At 35.6% G+C, this 20,515-nt stretch overlaps 1 protein-coding gene across 3 annotated transcripts in view; it reads right to left on the bottom strand.

Moving 5' to 3' along the window:
* Positions 1 to 18,412, bottom strand: part of LOC110113550 (RING finger and transmembrane domain-containing protein 2) — a 51,642-nt gene extending 33,230 nt beyond the window's left edge. For 2 of the 3 annotated variants that reach the window (XR_002305158.2, XR_002305159.2), the window contains exons 1-4: positions 17,465 to 18,412; positions 13,368 to 13,444; positions 11,820 to 11,988; positions 9,304 to 9,392 (exon numbers count right to left, since the gene is read on the bottom strand). Coding sequence is in view for 1 of the 3 variants with exons in the window: in XM_020846185.2 (XP_020701844.1) it covers positions 9,304 to 9,392; positions 11,820 to 11,988; positions 13,368 to 13,444; positions 17,465 to 18,149 (1,020 nt within the window). In the remaining 2 variants the exon portion in view is untranslated. The remainder of the gene's footprint in view (positions 1 to 9,303; positions 9,393 to 11,819; positions 11,989 to 13,367; positions 13,445 to 17,464) is intronic. The other variant, XM_020846185.2, reaches the window with a different exon arrangement.
* Between the last annotated feature and the right edge of the window lie 2,103 nt (positions 18,413 to 20,515).

Here is a 20,515-nt window from a genome sequence, read left to right as displayed (position 1 = left end):
ATTATCACGGCCTAAATGCGCCGATAACCCACCCGCGTGAGTTTCCTTAATGATCTGTTGTCGCCATGAAGAACTAGGAATGCATAAAAGGTTTCCCTTAAATAAAAACCCATGGCGTATAGAATATTCTGTATTGGTTTCTTGTTTACAGCAATTTAACCAGTGTTCTTTAAAATATTCATCTTCAGAATATAAATCCTTCAAGTAATTGAGACTGGAGAACTCAGTCTGTAGCGTGGTAATGAGAGCAGCACTTCTACTTAGTGCATCAGCTACCCGGTTTTGCACTCCACTCTTATGCTTAAGCATAAAAGTAAACCTTTGAAGAAATATCACCCAGCGAGCATGCATCCGATTGATATTTTTCTGAGAATAGATGTACTGTAAAGCCTTGTGATCATTGCAGAAAACAAAGTCCTGGTGGAGCAGATAGTGTTCCCACTGTTTTAAAGCTCTAACAACCGCATACAATTCTTATTCGTAAACAGTCCAGCGCTGCCGTGACGGGCATAATTTTTCACTAAAGAACTCCACCGGTTTGCTGTCTTGCGATAATACTGCCCCAATGCCGATGGTAGAAGCGTCTGTGTCAACCATAAATGGCTTAGTAAAGTCAGGTAACACTAAGATGGGCGTCATTGTTAGTGCACGTTTGATTTCATCAAAGCTCTGCTGCTGCTCTTCAGCCCACGTGAACTGCGGTAATTTTAGCCCATTGGTGAATGGGGCCATAATACTGCTGAATCCCCGTATGAATCTTCGGTAAAAATTCGCCAACCCGTGAAAACTGTGAATATCTGTCAATGACCTGGGGGTTGGCCAATTTTTTATTGCAGCCACCTTTCCTGGATCCACGCCAATACCATTCGCCGAGATAATGAATCCGAGAAAAGATACACGCTCTGTAGCAAATTCACATTTGCGGCTGTTCAAAAAACAACTTATTCTTCCTCAATGTATCAAATATAGTTGTTAGGTGTTTGATGTGGTCCTCACTAGTGGCGCTATAAACTAGTATATCATCAAAATACACAACGCAACATTTGTTAAGAAATGGCTTTAGCACCTCATTCATTAGTCGCATAAACGTCGCCGGTGCATTGCACAATCCGAAAGGCATAACCTTCCATTCGTATAAACCTTGGCGTGTCTTAAATGTCGTTTTCCATTCGCCCCCGCTACGAATTCTTATCAGGTGGTAGCCACTACGTAAATCAAGTTTTGAGAATACCGTTGCCCCCGATAGTCTATCCAGCATATCCTCAATTCTAGGCATTGGAAAACGAAATTTAACTGTGATGCGATTAATGGATCGGTTGTCCATACACATTCTCCAGCTGCCGTCCTTCTTAGGCACCAACAACGCTGGCACCGCGCAAGGGCTCACACTTGATTGAATTAGCTTCTTGGCTAGCAGCTCATCCACTATATGTTGTAAGGCTTGGTGTTCTTTGGGGCTCATTTTGTAGTGAGGTAAGTTAGGCAGGGACGCCCCCGGCGTCAAGTCTATTTGGTGTTGGATGGTTCGCATAGGTGGCAGTTCCTCTGGTAACTCCGCTGGGCAGAGATCGGAGTACTGCTGCAGTAGTGAGCTGAGTTCTTTAGGCATAGATTGAAACTCTGTTTCACCAAGCTTTTCCTGAATGATTAACGCCAATATGTAGTTGGATTCACGCCAGGCGTTGAGTAGCGCCTTCTCGGTCACGGCATATAGGGCTGTCTGTGTTACCGATTTTCCAAACTCCGGATCTACAGTGCAGGGAAGGAGTCGCAATCGTTTTCCTTTCCAGTCAAAGGAATATGTATTGGCCCGGCAATCATACACCGCCCTCACGTTAAACTGCCACGGTCACCCAAGAATCAGGTGACATACGTCCATGTCCACAACATCACAGAGAACTTCCCCCGCGTAGTGTCTCCCGATTGAGAACGTTACGCGACACATATCCGTCACCGCAATGTCCATGCCCCTTTTAACCCAGCTAATTTTATAAGGATTGGGGTTCTTGGAGGTCTTCAACTTCAATGCTTGTACCACGGCGCGGGAAATTACATTTTCTGTACATCCGCTATCAATCAGCATATCACAGATTTTTCCCTGTATAGTGCATTTTGTTCAGAAAAGAGCATTCCTCTGGGAATTAGCAGACTGTCTAGGGGCCAGGAGTAATTTCTGCATCACACATAGCACCGGTTCCCCTTCATCTCTTACTACGTCTTCCAGGTTGTCTTCTTCAGCACCATTAGCATTATCCAATCCTTCATCTTCTTCACCCTCCAACAGTTGCAATTGGGGCCGAGTCGAGCATTCATTGGACTTATGTCCCTGCTGAAAACATCTAAAACACTTGATGTTAGCATTTTTAGCATAGGGATTTTCTCTTACCGGGACCTTATTTCGCTGGCAAGTCTTGTTCTCGGTCTTATTTGGACTGGCATTCGTTTGTGAACCTTGGGAAGACGCTGTCATAGGGGTCTTGCTAGCATTACTTGTATATTGAAAATGAGACTTGCTGCCTTCGGTGGCTATTTCGAAATTGCGGCGTTGAGGTCGAGCAGGCTGTTGTCTGCTTAGTTGCGTTTCAACCTTGAGTGCAAAGTTGATTGCTTGCGACAAAGACCAAATGGCATTTAGCTCTAACTTGTCTTGAATGACTTCCTTTAATCCTCCCGTATATATCGCCACCAACTGATTCGCCGATTCATTCAAATTGTTCCTCGCACTAAGCCGGTGAAACTCTTCCATGTATTCGCTTACGGTCCTCGCTCCTTGAGCACAATGTTGATACTGAACATACAATATTTGCTCGTAGTCAATCGGTAAAAACTGGCAGCGCAACAACTGTTTCATTCGGAACCAGCTCCGGACGATTCCTTTACCTTCCCGTCTCCGGGATTGAATCACTTGCTGCCACCAAGCGCTAGCTCCCCTTTGAGCCGGCAGGCTACATATTTTACTTGCTTGGCAGGTTCAATTTCCATGTATTCGAAAAAGGTTTCTACAGCCCTTTCCCAATCTAGATAATCTTCAATATGCAATTTCCCCTCAAAGAACGGAATGTCCAATTTGACGCGAAATTCTCCTGGATTTCTGTCTCTTCCTATCGGACGTCTTCTGCGAATCAACTCTGGTTCCTCCTCCAAGTCTGATAGCTCGAGATGATTAAATCCTTCCGCCTCGTCTTCTGAATCGGACAGAACCCGCATTGTATTTTCTCGCAGCTGCTCCCTGTCCATTGTAAACCCACGCCTAGCTGCCGGTGTGGTTGCCGGCAATGTCGTCCGAGCGTTCTGGTTCCTATCCAGGCGAGCATTGATCTGCCGGAGCTCTCGACGCATTTCTCCAAAGAATCGGTGAATGTCCGCCGATAGAGCTTCCGTCTGAGTAACCAGTTTTCGGTGCTCTCCCCATAGAGCTTCCAGGCTTGATTCGTTACCGGTGGCCAACCGTTTGCTGCCCTCCGCCATCCAAGCTCTGATACCAATATGATGCCGCAGCACCTGTCAAGGAATGAAACAAAGAAGCAAGCAATAACACAAGCTAAACATATAGCTGTAGTGATTTCTATTGATCAATAATAAAACCTGCCTTTCTTCTCTACAGGGAAGCTCTAATATACTATCAGTATATTCCTATACTAAATAAAGTATGAAAACAGAGAAAGTGGTTTTCTGTACTATATAACTAATAAAGCTCAAAAGGTAGTGGAGCTCAAGCAAGGAACGGCATAAACCAGAAAGGTAAGATAGTACCCGTAACACTATAAAGATATAGTGCTCCGCATCACATGTTCATCTTAGTTACACCTCCATCGAAGAAATCAACATTGAGATCTTCTTCTTGTAAATATGATGGCACAACTTCATTATCTTCTCTTAGAAATCATTCATTTAATAGAACATCATTACAAACTAATGGATGTTCAACATCAAAAAAAAATTCTTCAAATATTTATCTTTTAATTTCTTGCTAAACATAATGTAAACCAAGGAGGTCATCTTTAAGGTAGTCAAATGATATTTCCTTTTAGTATGAACTTGTCTATATGTACTCCAATTTTTACTCACACAGTATTAATAACAAATCACTATAGTGATGGAGTGTTATTTCCAAATAAAAATCATTCGAGAAATTTAAACCAATCCAATTAAAATAGTATACATTATTAATAGAATATTAACAAATAAATGTTAAAATTAACAAGGGAATATTTTTAAAATGTATCTTTGGCTTAGTGTAGTTCAAAGAATCCTTTCTTATTTTTAAATTCTACAAGTTGAAAGTCACCCTTTGCCCTCTCAGTTGAGTCAACCACCAATCTATCCATACAATCATACAAACCAAATTTGATCTATGAACTTGTTAACATGTTCTCAACATATTGCAATTAAGGATTAAGTAATATCTTTTAGTGTGCAAATGATGATGAAACAAAAGCTCTCACTTCTCATCAATTATTTCTCAAAGCTTCTTTTAATTAGATTTCTCTCCTCAATAGTTATTTGTTATCAACTCCTTAACCCTATCAATTGTATTATAAATGAAACCCACAATAAACTTTTTCTTCACATTAACCATACTAAAACATTGAACCAAAGGTTTAGTTGTTGTTGTTATAGCATAACTCACACAGTCACACTTAACCAAAACATATCATTCAAAACAATTTTTTGACTTTGTCTTTCTGTTTCTTGGCCCAAGCACAGTTTAAACATTATATGGAGGTGAACAAAGCCTCCACAGGTCGCCTAGCTTCAAGGATGCTCTGTAGAGTCAAGCAGGTCTTTGCAAATCTAGTTATAGTAGGTCATAAGAGTTCTTCATAAGAAAACTTACTCATCAAATGCCAAAACTCCATTGTGATTGTAGATGAACTTGCTAATCTTCTTGGCTTTAATTAAAGTATTTTTGTGCTGAGACAACTCACCAAGTTTTTCAAGACCTAAGTCTATGCAATGTGTCTCACACTGAGTCAAATACCATATGCTTCCTATTCATAAACTTATTTCTTATTACCCTATAAGAACTAGCATTTTAACAACTTGTACTGCTAAATGCAATGCAATTTTCTATATGACTACATTAATAAGCTCAAATTTATAGTCTGAATCCTTCACCTGATATGCTTCAAAAGTCTTAAAAAAAGTGTTGTTGGGATTGTTAATCAAAATTTTGATCAAATCCCTATTTTTAATATCATACCAACCATTAGACATGATAGTAACTCTAGCCTATGTCCAAGATCTTTAGATCTCTTCAATGACATTCTCAATATTGTTCAATTTCTCCTTTATTATCCAAGTCCTAAGCTCATATATCGATAGAAGTTTAAGGCCTCAATCATACGATCCTATAGAACATATCATATTAACAAAGGAGGTGAAAGTTGCTACAATAAATAGAATAAGATTTTCATACACGAATCTTCCAATGTCCTACAAACATGCATGTGTTCCTCTCTTTCATTTTGAAGAGACATTTTATAGGCTACCCTCCCGCCATCATCCTCGTCATCCTCCACATTTACCATGTATTTTGTTGTACCTCTATTTAATATTTGTGGCAAAGAATACATAGAATCTTTACCACTAGACACACTACCATAATATGACCCCTGCTATCAACTCTGTCATTAAATTATCATTCCATCGACATCGTTGTTTTGCTCATGTAAGCAAGAATATGCTAAGTTAACTCAGGCACTTTAGCACACAATACAATATTATTATTAGAACCAAAAAGATGTTCTTTCATTCAAGTAATACCACATTTAACAGCCTTGAATATGCTCTGTTAACTCATGCATTTTAGCACACAATACAACATTCTTAAACAAACCGAAAAGATGTTCTTTCATTCTGTTCATACCACCTTTAACAGCCTTATCAAAATCATTTCAAAGCATAAACATTCGCACTTACTCAATTTTAATATCATGCTATATTTCTTTGACGGTCTTTTTTGTCCCATTGTTTTCTTTTCTTTACCTCCAAACATTCTAAAAAATCCTAAAATCAAAATTTTAATTCAAAAAAAAAAAAAGTTGTAACATGCAAATGTTCATAAAAAAAAAATCCTATATAAACAAATTAGAATTTTTCGGTTTAATAAAGAAAAAAATATTTTACAGGCAAGAAGCAAAGATGTGGAGAAAGAAGGTTTGGCAAGAAGGAAGAGTTAGTGGCACTGCAGGAAGGAGATGGTGATGGTGGTGGCACTACAAGAAGGAGACAGAAGCATGCAGGTGAGGCATGTATGTGAGGCCGAGAAACCTAAGCTCGGGGTAGATTGGATTTTTTTTATTAGAAGAAATACTTAAAGAGGGTTTTTAATAAATACCCTTAGAAAGAAGCATACACCACCTTAATTTTGAGGCGAGGCGTGCCTCATATAAGAGACCATGAGGTGTGCATCTCATGGAAAAAAATTCCTAAAAGATGTTAAAGGTGTTGAGGCATGTCTCATATTGCACAAGTTTAAACAATACTTTCTGGTATAAACCAAATCGATTCTTTGAAAATGACAAAATGTTTCTAAAGCAATGTTCTATTAGTCTCTCCACGGTTTTATTCAATGACTCAAAAGCTTGATTCTTCTATAATTAGAACAATCTTAATAATTTCCTTTGTTCATAAATATTACTACTAAAATGTTTCTTTTCCAATTATCTGGCATCTTTTTAGTCTTCAAAATTCACTTGAAAATTTTTTAAACAAAACCATTGAAATATCTCTCAAAACTCTCCAACTCTCAAAAGTTATCTCATTTGGACCTAAAACTTCACCCTTTTCAATCTTCTTTCACAAATAACTCTACCTAATTTCTTTTTATCAATATACAATATATATCATTGCTTTAGTCAATAGGTTCTTCCCAAATAACTCATTCCTTACATTATCATTTCATAATTTCTCAAACTATTATTTTCATCTTTATTTGATATACTCAACTTTAGCTAAGATCCTATACCCTTTGAATGGACTTGACTTGGTCAGAAAAAAAGAATTGATATCTTCAAGTTTAGCTAAGATCCTATTACCTTTGAATGCATCTGACTTGATCAAAACTTATATTCTCTTAACTCTTGTTTTAGTTATTGTGCGTCTCATTTTTTCCTTCTTTAGTACTAAGTTTATCATTAAAAGTTGTACCTCTTGCTTTTCTCCCAACACTACTTATAAGATTTTTAACTTCTTTTTTAATCATTATAAGTCTCAATAGTATTCAAAGTTTGTCACTCTTTCAAAATGCATTTATCTTCCTTAATAACATATTGTATTAGTATATAATATGTTTTTAAAACTCTCCTAAAACTTCTAAAATAACATTTTTAATAGAATTAGTCATCCTATCCCATATTAGGATTGGCACAGCTATATAAGTTCAATTTACCTCCCTTGGCAAGCTATCTTAAAAGACTAATCATCTATCACCTTTCAAATTCCTTCATATTACTTCATGGCAATTGTTTCTTTTAATTGCATTATTTATATTCTTTAGATCTACATTCATCACTACTACTTATTTTATTGTCAAATTCTTTCCTGGAATTACTTAGCAATCATCACAAGAAAATTTATCTTCCTTCAAGTTAAATAAATCTATTAGTGATTTGGTGGCTCAATTTTTTTAACTATAGAACTGTTTGAGATCGTTTTATAAACATATATATATATAAATTACTCAAAACATATCAACTCGTATGCTCTAGGTCTAGGGTGGGTGCTCTTCTTTCCACAGTGAATCTAAGATTCAATCTCGAATAGTTAGCCATGCTCCAAGCCTCTAAGCCAACTTCAGTATGGATCGATCAACCGAACCCAGTGCATTGAACTAATGATTTAAAGTATTGGCACAATAAAAAACATATCTAAACTGATGGCAACAATGCTAGTCTCTTTGAATTGATTTGATTCAGCTATCGATCAACGCATTAAGTGTACTCACCATCATAGACTATTTGGGATATATGAGATGAAGCAATATATAATTGCTAATCCGATTCTCAAAATGATACAGCATTAAACCCTTTATTGTTAGTAGATTGGGTCTATCAAGAGATAACATGAACCATGAGATATTGCATGAATTGATCGGGTCATCCCCAAATAAAAGCATACATTTAACCACCCCTAAACAAAGCATGTGTGCCGCTTTAAATTGAGAGTGTTATCAAGTATCATCGCATCTAGTATGTAATTAAACTTGAGGGCTTGCACATCAATCCCCTACATCCAATATAAACCCAAGATCATCCAAATTATGTCTAAGGAAAATATTTAGTAAAGTAAAATATCCTTTGAAAACTCTGTGTTACTTAGCATCCAATCCCAGACACCAAAAGACTTTTAAGGGTGAGATCGCCTCTCAAATTCATGAGCAATTTCAAAGCCAACATAGTAATACCTAAAAGTATTGTCAATGCATATTCAAAAAATAAATCAAATTTGTAAATAAATTATAAAGCATAAACCTTAGGAGAAGAAACAATACTAGAAATTGGAAAAAAAAAGAGGAACCTAAAACAAGATTGATTTGGTATAGAATGAAATTAGGGGATGGCTTAGTTTTTGAATAGAAGAAGATGTTTCCTCAATCCGTTAAATTTATTTTAAAAAATAAAAGGATAAACATGCCAACCATAAAATGCTCATTACAATGGTAAAGAGTGTCCAAATGCCCAAGTATCACACATGATGTAACAAAAACACTACAAATGCACGTGCTTCATATCATGTCTAGGATTATTACAACTACTAATCAAACCATTGTTGTAGCATTACAGCAAAGTAAACTTAAGAAATGGCGGTGCCCAAGGATGCACACAAGACACATGACATTGGAAAGACATGAAATATTGAATATGCAATTCAATGTTTTCATTTTAACGCTCCCTCATATTAATTTTTAACTGGTTTATTATACAAGAAAAAATAATATTCTCAATATATCATTCAATTAACATATATCATTCTGACATTATTAAATGTAAAAAGTAACACTAAAGGTGACTTGCTCTCAAAATTGAAACTCACTTCTCAAATTTATGAAAATGAGCTTCAAAAATAGGCATTATTTTCATTCACTTTATGCCAAACAAATATGTCAACTCAATTCCAAAAGTAAGTTTCAATAACTTTCTAACCACTAATCTCAAAACAAAAACAAAAAGGTGATTCTAGCAATATCTACAAGAGTATAGTTCCATAAATCATCATAAATTAAGGACATAAAATAATAAAACAGGTAAAAATTCCAGGTAAAAAAACCCATTGCTTTCTTAAGAAATATAACAAAACTACCTGCTTTCGATAGTAGCAGCCTCTACTATTCTTATAATACACTAACAGGACGCATTTCACAGCCATAGCTGCCTGACGTACCATAGTATCTGTAAGGAAAGAAATAATTAATAAGGGATTACTGAAGAATAGCAATGAAACATGAACTATAGCAGGAAATAAAAAATTTCACAAGAAATCCTAAACCAAAGGCAATCTTATGCAATTCTTACAAAGCAACACAAAAACTCAACTAGGAAGAAAGTTGTGTGGCCCAAATGGATGCATTAAACTCAAAAGCCAAAGAAATTTGTATTCACTTCATTGCAGTTTATATAAAACAAATTCTACACAACATTTCTAACAAAAATTACTAAGTTCCTTTCCAACTAAAAATATTGGAAAGAAAAGGAATGGAATTAATATCCACATCTTAATGCAAAAAGAGATTCAAGCAAAGAAAGCAAATAAAATGAATGATCACATTTTGCTAAGAATCTAAGTTAACTTGGAAAGAACTTACAGAGGAGCAAAAAAGCATCAATAGTAAGGATTAAGATTATGCATTGCAAAGTCTCATAAGAAATTGCTAAGGCAACACTGGAGACTCACTTGACTAGATAAACAATGAACAAATAACTTCTCTAAGTATTTAAAGAACTATAGTAGCTACGTGACCTTTTTTTTAATGGTAGCTACATGACCTTATTTTACTAAGAAACTTCCAAAGAAAAATATCTTAGAGGCACTTAAGATCTGAAAAGTATTAAGGTTCTCTATCGTTGACCCATTTTGCAAGTAGCGCATGACAGCACAGCAATCAAATAAGTAATGGTGAAACTTCTGATTTGTTTATTTCAGCGGTAATTCAGAAAGGTAAATACTCATGATTCACAATAATTAAGGTGAGATAAATATATATATCTCGGGCAGTAAAAGAAGACTTCCAAGAAACTCCGTTAATTTTACATGTCACCAACAGCAAAAAGCACATGCATCAAGATGAAATCTGAACTTCCGAGAATGTACATGCTTAAATCTCCATATAACATTGTTATATGCCTATGTTATTACTGACTGCTAATTTTATTTGCAGATAGCTAATCCAATATGAACTTTTAAATTCCACAAACAGGAGAGGTAAATGTTGTGAAACAAAATTACCGTTGAAAAACTCAAACACCAAAGCCAAACTCATATGAAACAAAAGACTGATGCTCATAAGAATTATGTTTAAATTGCACAATTAGAGGCCCACCACAGGACTCGCCTCAATGCAATTTAAATTACATGCAATATGGTGTATGTCTTATGCTTGCCAGATGAATTCAATAAAATTCTATAAATAAGGCAATATGCCGTATGCCTTATGTTTGCAAGATGAAGCTTATGCATCAGCAGGGGCGAGGCATATGCCTCAGCCCAATTTAGTGCAACTTTCAAGAGTCCAAGCCTCAATATTTTTTGGCTTATATCATTTTAAAATTTGAATTTATAAACTTTATTATATAATTAAGCATATTTACTATACCTAAATCAAACCAAACTTGAGAAAAACTGCACGACATCAAACTCATAGCAGCATGCCCTAGGATCCTCGCACTCGTAACTAATCCTACCATGTTGCCATCACAACTGCACCACTTTCCTTGCTATACTACTGCTGCTTCACTTTTAACACCATTATTGTTGGAAATCTATTTCTTTTTTTTTAGTATTAAGAAGAAGAAGAGAAAGCAACTAAATGCAATAATGATTTTAATGAAGACCAAGTGATGAGAGAGGGTAAAACTTTTGAATTCATAAAGTATGACCTTAGACTATCTTATGTTGAATAGGCGTGAGGGAGACAATTTATTTAGCATTGTTTGTGGCCATCTATAACTTGTAATGGCTTTATTTTGACTTTTTATGATGACCTTAATCTAACATTTTTTATATGTTAGTATGTTATTTATTATTTCATCTTTTTTATTAAATTAATGGTTTAATTCTGAGGCATATGCCTCACATCATGAAAAAAATGCCATAATATTCAATTACGTAAAAGCATTGCATTTGCATAAGAGCAACAACATTGCCTCACCAGACTCTTCAATAAAACATTGCATGAATTTATACTGTGTATATGATTTTCTTTCACCTGACAACACACTACAAAGAAATCAACAAACATATCTATTTTAAATGAATGAGCTAACGTCAGCATGCAGAAATATTTCAAGCATGGAAAAGAATTGTAGAAAAATTTAAAACACTTCAACGTACACCTATAAAGATAATTTTTTCCAAAATAACTTAATTGGGAGCTAGCAGTTACGTACATTAAGAGACAGGTGCTATATTCGGTCCTCATATCCACAAGGTCTTGTTTTTACGAAATTCTAGTACAGGTACATGAATCTCGTTCAAACCAAAACATCTCACATTTACAGTACCATAACTTAATACATAAATCATGATAGCAAAACAACAATGTAAGAACAGGGGTAACCAAATTTAAGGAATTATTCATCTTGAAAGATTGAAGACTTTACCATTCACCATAATGATAAATATTGCATGCCAAAACAGTGGAACTTCTTTTGGGGGAAGCATAACCAGCGGATAAAGCAGCCCATCATTGCTGTGCCACCAATACACTCCAACCACATGAAAGGTGAAAATTACTGCAATTCCAACAAGTACTGAAATTTTCCTCTCTCCCTACAAAGGAGATAGATGCAATGATCAAAAGACACGTAAATATAAGAAAACCTTAACGAGTGGATCCATTGGAGCAAGTTTAACAGAACACAAACAAAAAAAGGCTTGAGAAAATCATTGGGATATATCTAAGCGGAATTAATTATTATAAACGTTGCAAAAGAACAAGAATGAGGACAGCAATAATTAACACAACAATATCAATCCAACCAAACCCAATAATCAGAATTCAGAAGCAAAAAATGTCATGAAATACAGTTAAGCAATTAAACGATAGCATAGAACAAAAAGTCAGACCAACTAGGAGACTAATAAAATTCTGAATATTGGATGCTTATAGATTTTTAAATCATTCAAGTTGATAGGGTGTTTGCTTTAATATCAGTATCCTCGCTTACAAAAGTTTCCACTACACAACCTTTGAAGACCAATATTCTCTGCCATCCCTTTTCCCCCTTTGAAAGGGCAAATCTTTAGCAAATTAAGCATGACTTGAGAATGGAATGTAGAAGCAACATCGTAAAGAACTTTCAAATACATCGGGGAAAGGTTATAGTAAGAAGTTTTTTTGGAAGCATAAAAAATTGCAACTGTCCTGCAGAGCAGAAGACATACAAATTTTAAGCCCAAACTGTTATGATAGAGATCTTAACTGTTTAGAGATTTCTTCAATTTAATAAAAAAATATTTATAAAAATGCTGAACACTGATCAGAATAAATGGAAAAGAAATAAATGGACATTATGAAATCTTCACTGCATATTCTCCATCCAATTGAATTCGTACCAAATTTTCCTTTCAGAATTCAAGCCGCTAACCCTAAAATGATGGACATCCTTTGATACAAATAACCTGTTTAAACTACTTATTTAAGACGAGGGCTGGTATTGGTGCAGAGTGGCATGGCTTTGCTTCCACAATACACAGCGGTTGTCACTAAAGGCACCAACTCATTTCTTAAACGAAAAACTTATTCAAATCAAATTGAAATTTATCTAGTTTTTTTTACCTTGAGAAACAAACTGCAGAGAACAGAAAATACCCAAGCAAGTACTACTACCCTAACAATTCTCCAGCCATCAATAAAACACCATATGAAACAAAGAGTTGAATGGATTATTCTACGATGAAGTTCATCAGTATCTAACACCAAACATTAAAGAAAGAATTAAAGGTAATGAAGCATTTGTGCTATAATATATAGCACTCATGTAAAGAAATACATGGTGTTATTAAAGACTATAAATCCATGGAAATGTCTAAAATCAAAGAAAAAACAATTCATACGAAACCCTAATAGTTCAAGCATTCATAATTTCATCAGCTAGATTGATGTGTATATCGTAAAAATGGAAAATACTATAGAAAAGAGATTCCACCTTCAAAGCTGTCTGCTTACGCAATAAATCATTTGACTTGAACATTACAGCAGAAAGCCAAATCGTAATGAAGAAACCTACAGGCAGACAACAAGAAGAATTAAAAAGAAAATTATAATTAAACTACAAGAAAAGAATACAAAGAAGTGCATATGGAGCAAAAACATGATTAGGTACTTTGCAAATCTGTTGACTGCAAATTGGATGATTATAAATCCGTAGCAGATTTATAATGAAAACCATCTGACATTAACCGCTGTATTCATCTGCTATAAAGTAATATTCATTACCTTAATTAGAGATTTAACAACATATTTGATTCATACTAGCCCTAAAACCTAACGGGCTGTTTGGCTACAAGTAATAACTTAAGTAGAATTTAATAAATCCTATAAATCCAAATTTAGTAAATCCTTGGAGAATTAAAAGCTGAAAATTGTTCTGCATTATACCCGTAAAATTTGCTAAATCTTTATAAATTGTTTAAGTATTTGTTTCAATATTTATAATTTGTAAGGGGAAACCCTTTAATGCCTAAATACTATGAATGGTGAGATCCAACAAATCCTAGAATTAACCAATATGAAATTGAAATGGACTTATCAAAACAATCAGATTTACAGTTACCAAACTTCTATTTAATAGGATTTAAACTAAATCTTGCTTGAATCTTGCCTAAAATAGGATACCAAATTCATTTTATTTTACACTTATAACTTGGTTTGAGTATACCCATAAGCAAACTTGATATTTGTCCGTCAAAATATATTTAAGTTCAAGAAAGCAACCGTTCAGTCAACCTAGGCCCTTTAAAGACTAGACTAGTGACAAATTAAAAAAAAATGGCATCATTAGTACATGGAGATCTCTAGTCTCATCACCTTAGGGGAAGATTGTGAGGATGGTCCACTGGCCAACTTTATCTTTAAACCATGCAATTAATTTTGTTGAAAAGATCTAAAGGGATGGCGAAATTGGCAACATTAAGATTGCCAAATCAGGAATGAAAAAAGCTACAAATTTATATGTGAAATAAGAAAATACATGTGCCTTGGCTATATGTACTTAACAAGGAAAGAGTAGAGACAAAAATTGCTCCCTTCTCCCATCAGCCAAGATAGGAAGTTTAGACATCAATTTTAATTTTTAAATTCTTTTTCATTCATAGTTTCCAATTATTTTTTAGATAGTTTTGTTTATAAAGATCTATTGCGGGAATCAACAAAGCAAGATTTTTAGCCACTTCCTCTTTTCTATATGGTATCAAAGTAAGGTTAGGATTCTCTTTCCAACCTTAATTTTTACCTCTGTTTTATTTTTATTCACATTAATATCTAACCTTTTTTTAACTAATCTTCCAATAAGTCAACCATTATAAGGGGTGAAATTAGACTGGTCCTCACAAAGGAGAACTCCAGAGGCTACAAAACCATATCATTTTAATGAAAGAAGCATGGGGTCTCAATTTGTGAAGGCCTTTCTGAAAGGAAATAAAAAAATTCCATCATCTTCTCAGCCCTCCTCCAAATCTAAAAGAAAAGTTTGATGAACTTAATATCTTCTTTATTACATCTTAGTTATACAAACACAACAACATATAGCATATTACTCCTATCACTAAACCTCTTCAGCTATATACAAGGAGGATAAAGGCCATCTAAAATCCCCAACAAGCTCAAGGCTCAAAACCAATATCAGGTAATGCACGTAACAATGATCAAAGTATTACCACACAACCTCCTCTATACCCCCATAACCCAGTACATATCCTTTCAAGAATTTTCTATGACCTATAAAGTCTTTCTTACAAATATCAGCTCCATCACTATTAAAATTCCACAAACTCTATTTGAGGTACTAAAAACTAAGAATTAGAAGGATGTCATAACAAAAGGATGTTGATATAATTATTACATATGATGAAAAATAAGAAAATGAATTACTAAGAAAAAACCCACCACAAATTTTTGAAATAAAAAACTCAACAAGTTCAAATACTTCATGGGTATAGAAGTGGCTCTATCAGAATTTGAGAGAAATTAAAAAAACTGATTGCATGCCATGTGAAACTCCAACTAAATCAAGTCAAAATTGAACATAGATGAAGAAAAAATAGAATTTGACAGTGGATAATATCAAAAATAGTTAGGAAATTAATCTATCTATTTCACACCTATCCCAACACCACTTTTGCAGTATGTCTCATAAGCTAAGTTGCACCGATACACCTATTTATGAAGGCGTGTTGTATCTGATATACCGATACACGGATACGACTCCAATACGTCACCGAAACGTGTCGGATACGGCTTTGCCGTATCCAATTAAAATACTATTTAATTTCAAAAGGACACGCGTATCCATGTCCGTTGAAAAAAAAACTAAAAAAAAAAAAGACCGATCTTATTTACTTCCGCGGCTGCGAGTGAGGTTCTCTCATTACCGAGATGGATTTGAGTCTTTTGATGATATGGGAATATTAGAAATTGCTAACATTTCACTTGATGAGCCTAAATTAGAAGCTATGATATTTATTGAAGATGATATAGAAGTTCAAAGACAAACCACTAAAGAAGCTAATGATATCATTCCTTCTATTGAATAGTTGAAACTTCATGTGCTAGACAATTTATGTTTATACTTTTGTTGTTGTACTAGACATTTAATGCTTACTTTTATTTTGATATTATAAGCTACACAAGGCTGCAAATGATGTTACTTTCATTTTTTTTGTAATTTAAAATTATTTTCTTTGATTGTTTTTTTAATTTCTATGTATGATTTATAAATTATAATGTTGTGTCTGTATCGTACCCGTATCCTGTATTTTTAAGAATTGACGTGTCCCATATCCGTATCGTGTCATATCCGTGTCACCGTATCAATATCGATGCAACATAGCTCATAAGTCAAATTATGAGCCAACCAACTCAATCTTACTTTAAAGTTGCTTATAGAGTTCTTGTTTATTTGAAATCAAATCCTGAAAGGGATTCTCTATTAAAAATATGCAAACCTATAAGTTAAGGTTATATTAGTACTAACTAACTATGCAATATCGCTAGTAAATGGGAGATACACTTCAGCATATTGAATACTATTGAAAGAAAATGTGATCATAGTGAAGCAAGAAAAAACATGTTGTCTTAAGATCAGGTATTGAATTCATTCAAAGCAATTGCTCAAAGTACTTGTGAACTCCCATCGGATTAAAATTATACTAGAATATTTAAAAATCAAATAGGAATGACATATAATAATATATTGTGACAATAAAGTTGCCAACAGTATTGCCCACAGTGCAATACAACATGATCGAACCAATCACGACTGTCATGGATGCTCGTTGTCCCTTTTCCTTTTCACGACTGTCATGTATAGCCTTTCCTACTTCCATTCAAAGAAAGAAAGAATTCAGCTTTGCATCTCCTTTAATAATAATTTTTACTGAAAATTTCCCACCACTTTTATGTTGATTAGATCCAAGAGATTATCACATCTTTTTTTGTCTTAGTTGTTCACCAATCTCTTGATAATTACTCTAGATTCAAAGAGCTTATAACTTATCATCATAAGATCATGGTCATCTTCCATGCATCTGCTAATATTTTAGATTTTTAACTTGGTTGTCTTCCTTTCACTTCCTTTGGCCTCCTTTTCACATCCAATCATATTTTCCTTATATCACCTCAAGTTGGAAGTTCAGGGTAATATTTAAATAGATGCCTCTGGCTCCACGAACATTTGGTCAATTCATTTATTCAGAATAGTTCGACATCCCAAAAAGCACAATGAAGCCAATCAAGGCCTATTATATTCCTCTTGATTAGCTTTGTAAAGAGAAGTCTTCAAGTGGTTTCCTAGAAACAAATGGTCATATTGTGAGCATTTAGAGGACAAAGCATCTCGACCCACCATCAACCTTGTCTTTTACTTAAAATACTCGCTGAAAGTTAGTGAATGAAGAGAAGTTTTGAAATAAGTGACGAGTACCATGTTTAACACAATAGCACAATTAGCTAAATTCAATAACAACAACCTACAAACTACTTGAAAGAACAACTTTTAGGAGCAGCGGAGCACCAAAGACATACTACCTTGCAGATGCTGTCGAATGAAAACTACTAACAGAAGCAGCGAGAATGGAAGGACCTGCTCAATCCACCTAGCAGCCTGCTGTATATCGTATCTCTGGTATGGAGAATCCCTACTATTAACTCCTGCTACATTTCCTTCCCCTTCCACGCTCTGGCCCCCAAAACCCGATACAGATGGAGATGGCGTAGCTCCAGCAAATGAGGAGAACCCAACTCCAGCATCACTACTCGTTCCCTCTTCTCTCTGTCTCTCCAAGACCGTATGCATCCGGTCCACAGAGACATCAGTATCTCCAACACTGCCTTCCCTTATCAGGCCAACAGGCAAAGACTGTGGAATACCGGTACTCGCTCTTGGATTCTCCTGATCGCCAATGTCAAAGATCCTAATGGATACTTCCCCACCGCTGCTATCGGTGACGAAGGATTCATCAACCTGAGCGGTACCGCGCTCCCCTGTGCCGGCGATGATTCCACGGCCGATCAAATTCTCACTCTCAAGGTGGCTTGATCTTGGTCGAAGAATCCCAGAGTACTCCAGCAGAGCAGACAACGGAGCCTGGATCAAATTCGAAGTCGAGAACGGCAAGCCGTATCTCCTAGAGCTACTTCCAGAACCGTTTCCTCCGATGGTCGAACCAGCCGGGCTCCTCAAAAAGTCCGAGTTACCACCGGAGGCGCTCATATTGGTAGAAGAGCAAGAAATTGAGGCCGATGGACCACAACTCGCCGGCGAAACTGTTGGACTGTGGGGGCGTCTCCTGCGAACGGCCAGCTGAACAGGCGGAACCCTACCGCTAGCGGCCTAGTATTCGATCCAGCCGGGCAGGGCTACGGAGGGAAGAGAGATCTCTTCGCCGACCCGTGTGCACGGTTTCGCTTCTCCTGGCTCTCACAGGAAAGGGAGAAGCGTGCTCGAGTGGAGCACTACGATATCAAACTGGTCGTACCAACGCTTTGTATGCCGTACTTGGGTCTTCGCGATTCGGAAAGCAAACAGCAGGAGCACAAGTGCGTTAAAATGGAAAAATCTAGGGAGATTTACATACATACCACTTTATACTATTCTATTTACATATTTAACATCTAAAACTTTAATATTACATACATGCCACCCATAGTTCATTTTTATATGAAATATGAGTGGTAGAAATGAAATATATGAGTGGTAGGAAGGAAATTGGCACAAAAATAATCAAAGTGAAATTTAACTTTGTATCGTTGATACATCCTTAGAAAATTCATATGATCCTACACAAATCTCAAAGCAATATTCAAATTGAAAACTCTCGACATAAAATTGAGAACCATCCAAATTCTAATTTCAACAAATTTATAATCAAAATGAATTTCTCAACAAGACAAACTCACCAACAAGCCAAATATCGCTAAATTACGTCAACAATAACACGCTTAAATGCTTAAAGAGTTATTTATTATCGAGAGGATCTATACAATAAGTCTTTTGGATTTTAGGTATTCAAGTATAATTGCAGGTGCATTAAATAAATTGCATCTAATACTATATTTGTTTATTTACATGAATAAATAAGTTTTTTTTAGTAAAAGTATTTGTAATAATGATTAAATTCAAGAAAATTTAGAGTTGATAATTTAAAATCGTATTTATTAATTTTTTAACAATTTAATTAGAAAAAATATTCTTTTTTAATAGAGTTAAATAATGGAAATTAATTGAATTACATAACTATGTGAAAGAAACTATGAAACTCTAATGATATTAAATATGAACTAAATAAATCAAGAGTATAATTTAAAAACTATAACTCAATACATCATACGAATATGAAAATATATAAATAAACTATAGAAATTTATTAATGGTTGAGTTTTTATGGATTAATATAGCAATGAATTGTGGAAAATTTAATTAAAAAAAATATGGGCAAAGGTTAAAGAAATATTCCATTCAAATAAGGAAAACTTAGGTAAGAAATAATCTAATAGAACTGTTGCGTGCTGGAATATTCACGGTGATAGAGGAATATATAAAGTTTAGCATTTTAGTCTTGTACAAAGATCCAGCATGCACACAGATGAAAGAGAGGGTGCTACATTCTTAAGATACACCAAGATTTTTACGTAGAAAATCCTAAAAAGGGAAAACACCTGGGGGATTAGCCTAGTTTGAAGGAATCCACTATTATTTGTAGTCGATTACGAATGAGGCCCTTTCTTGGGGGGAAAGTCTTGACTTAATGTACATCATATAGAGTACATTGCATGGTGGGAATACAAAGAATCAATGTTGACATATTCATTTGGTCGGAAGGCCTATAATTGGTGGGCGATGGAGGTCAGAATGATCGTTATCTAATGACAGAGGTCGGAAGGACCGTAGTCAAAGGAAGATAGTGGTTAGAAAGAATATTGTCGGAGGGCGACGGAGGTCCTAAATATTTTAGAGGTCGTGCAAAAGTCCGACGTTAGTTGGTGGCTGGGCAGAAAAATTGTCATCAGTTGGCGGTCGGGCAGAGCCCAACGTCAGTTGATAGATAGGTAGAAGTCCAGCGTTAGTTGGCGGTCGGGCATAATTCTGATGTTAGTTAAAAATTTGATGATGGGTAGAACTCTGGCAATGGGTGAAAGTCTAGCGACGAGCGAAAGTTCAACGTTGGGTAGAAGTCCGACGAAAGGTCGACAACAGATAGAAGTCTGACGTCAGGTAGGAGCCAAGTGTCGGGTGGAAGTTTGATGTCGGGCAGAAGTCCAGTGGAAGGCATAAGTCCGGTGATAGGTGGAAGTCCAGTGTAGAGTAGGAATCCAAAGACAGTAGGCAAATGGGCAGAACTCCAACGTTAGTCGGTTGCAGAGTGAAAGTTCGGCGATGGTCGAGAAGGAGTCTCTTCCTTTTCTTCCATTTGTTCTTACTTCTTTGCTTAATTCTAGTGGCAGTCGTCCATTCGGCGGAACTCCGGCGTCGGTTGGTTGCCAGGAGAAAGTCCGACGGTGGTTGAGGAGGTGTCTCTTCCTTTTCATCTTGCTTCCTTTCTTAATTTCGGTGCCTTCTTCTTCCCCCCCCCCCCCCCC

This window comes from Dendrobium catenatum, unplaced genomic scaffold (genome assembly GCF_001605985.2).
Source record: "Dendrobium catenatum unplaced genomic scaffold, ASM160598v2 fragScaff_scaffold_1557, whole genome shotgun sequence".
In the NCBI taxonomy this organism is placed as follows: Eukaryota; Viridiplantae; Streptophyta; class Magnoliopsida; order Asparagales; family Orchidaceae; genus Dendrobium; species Dendrobium catenatum.
This window is presented reverse-complemented; position numbering and strand designations above follow the sequence as displayed.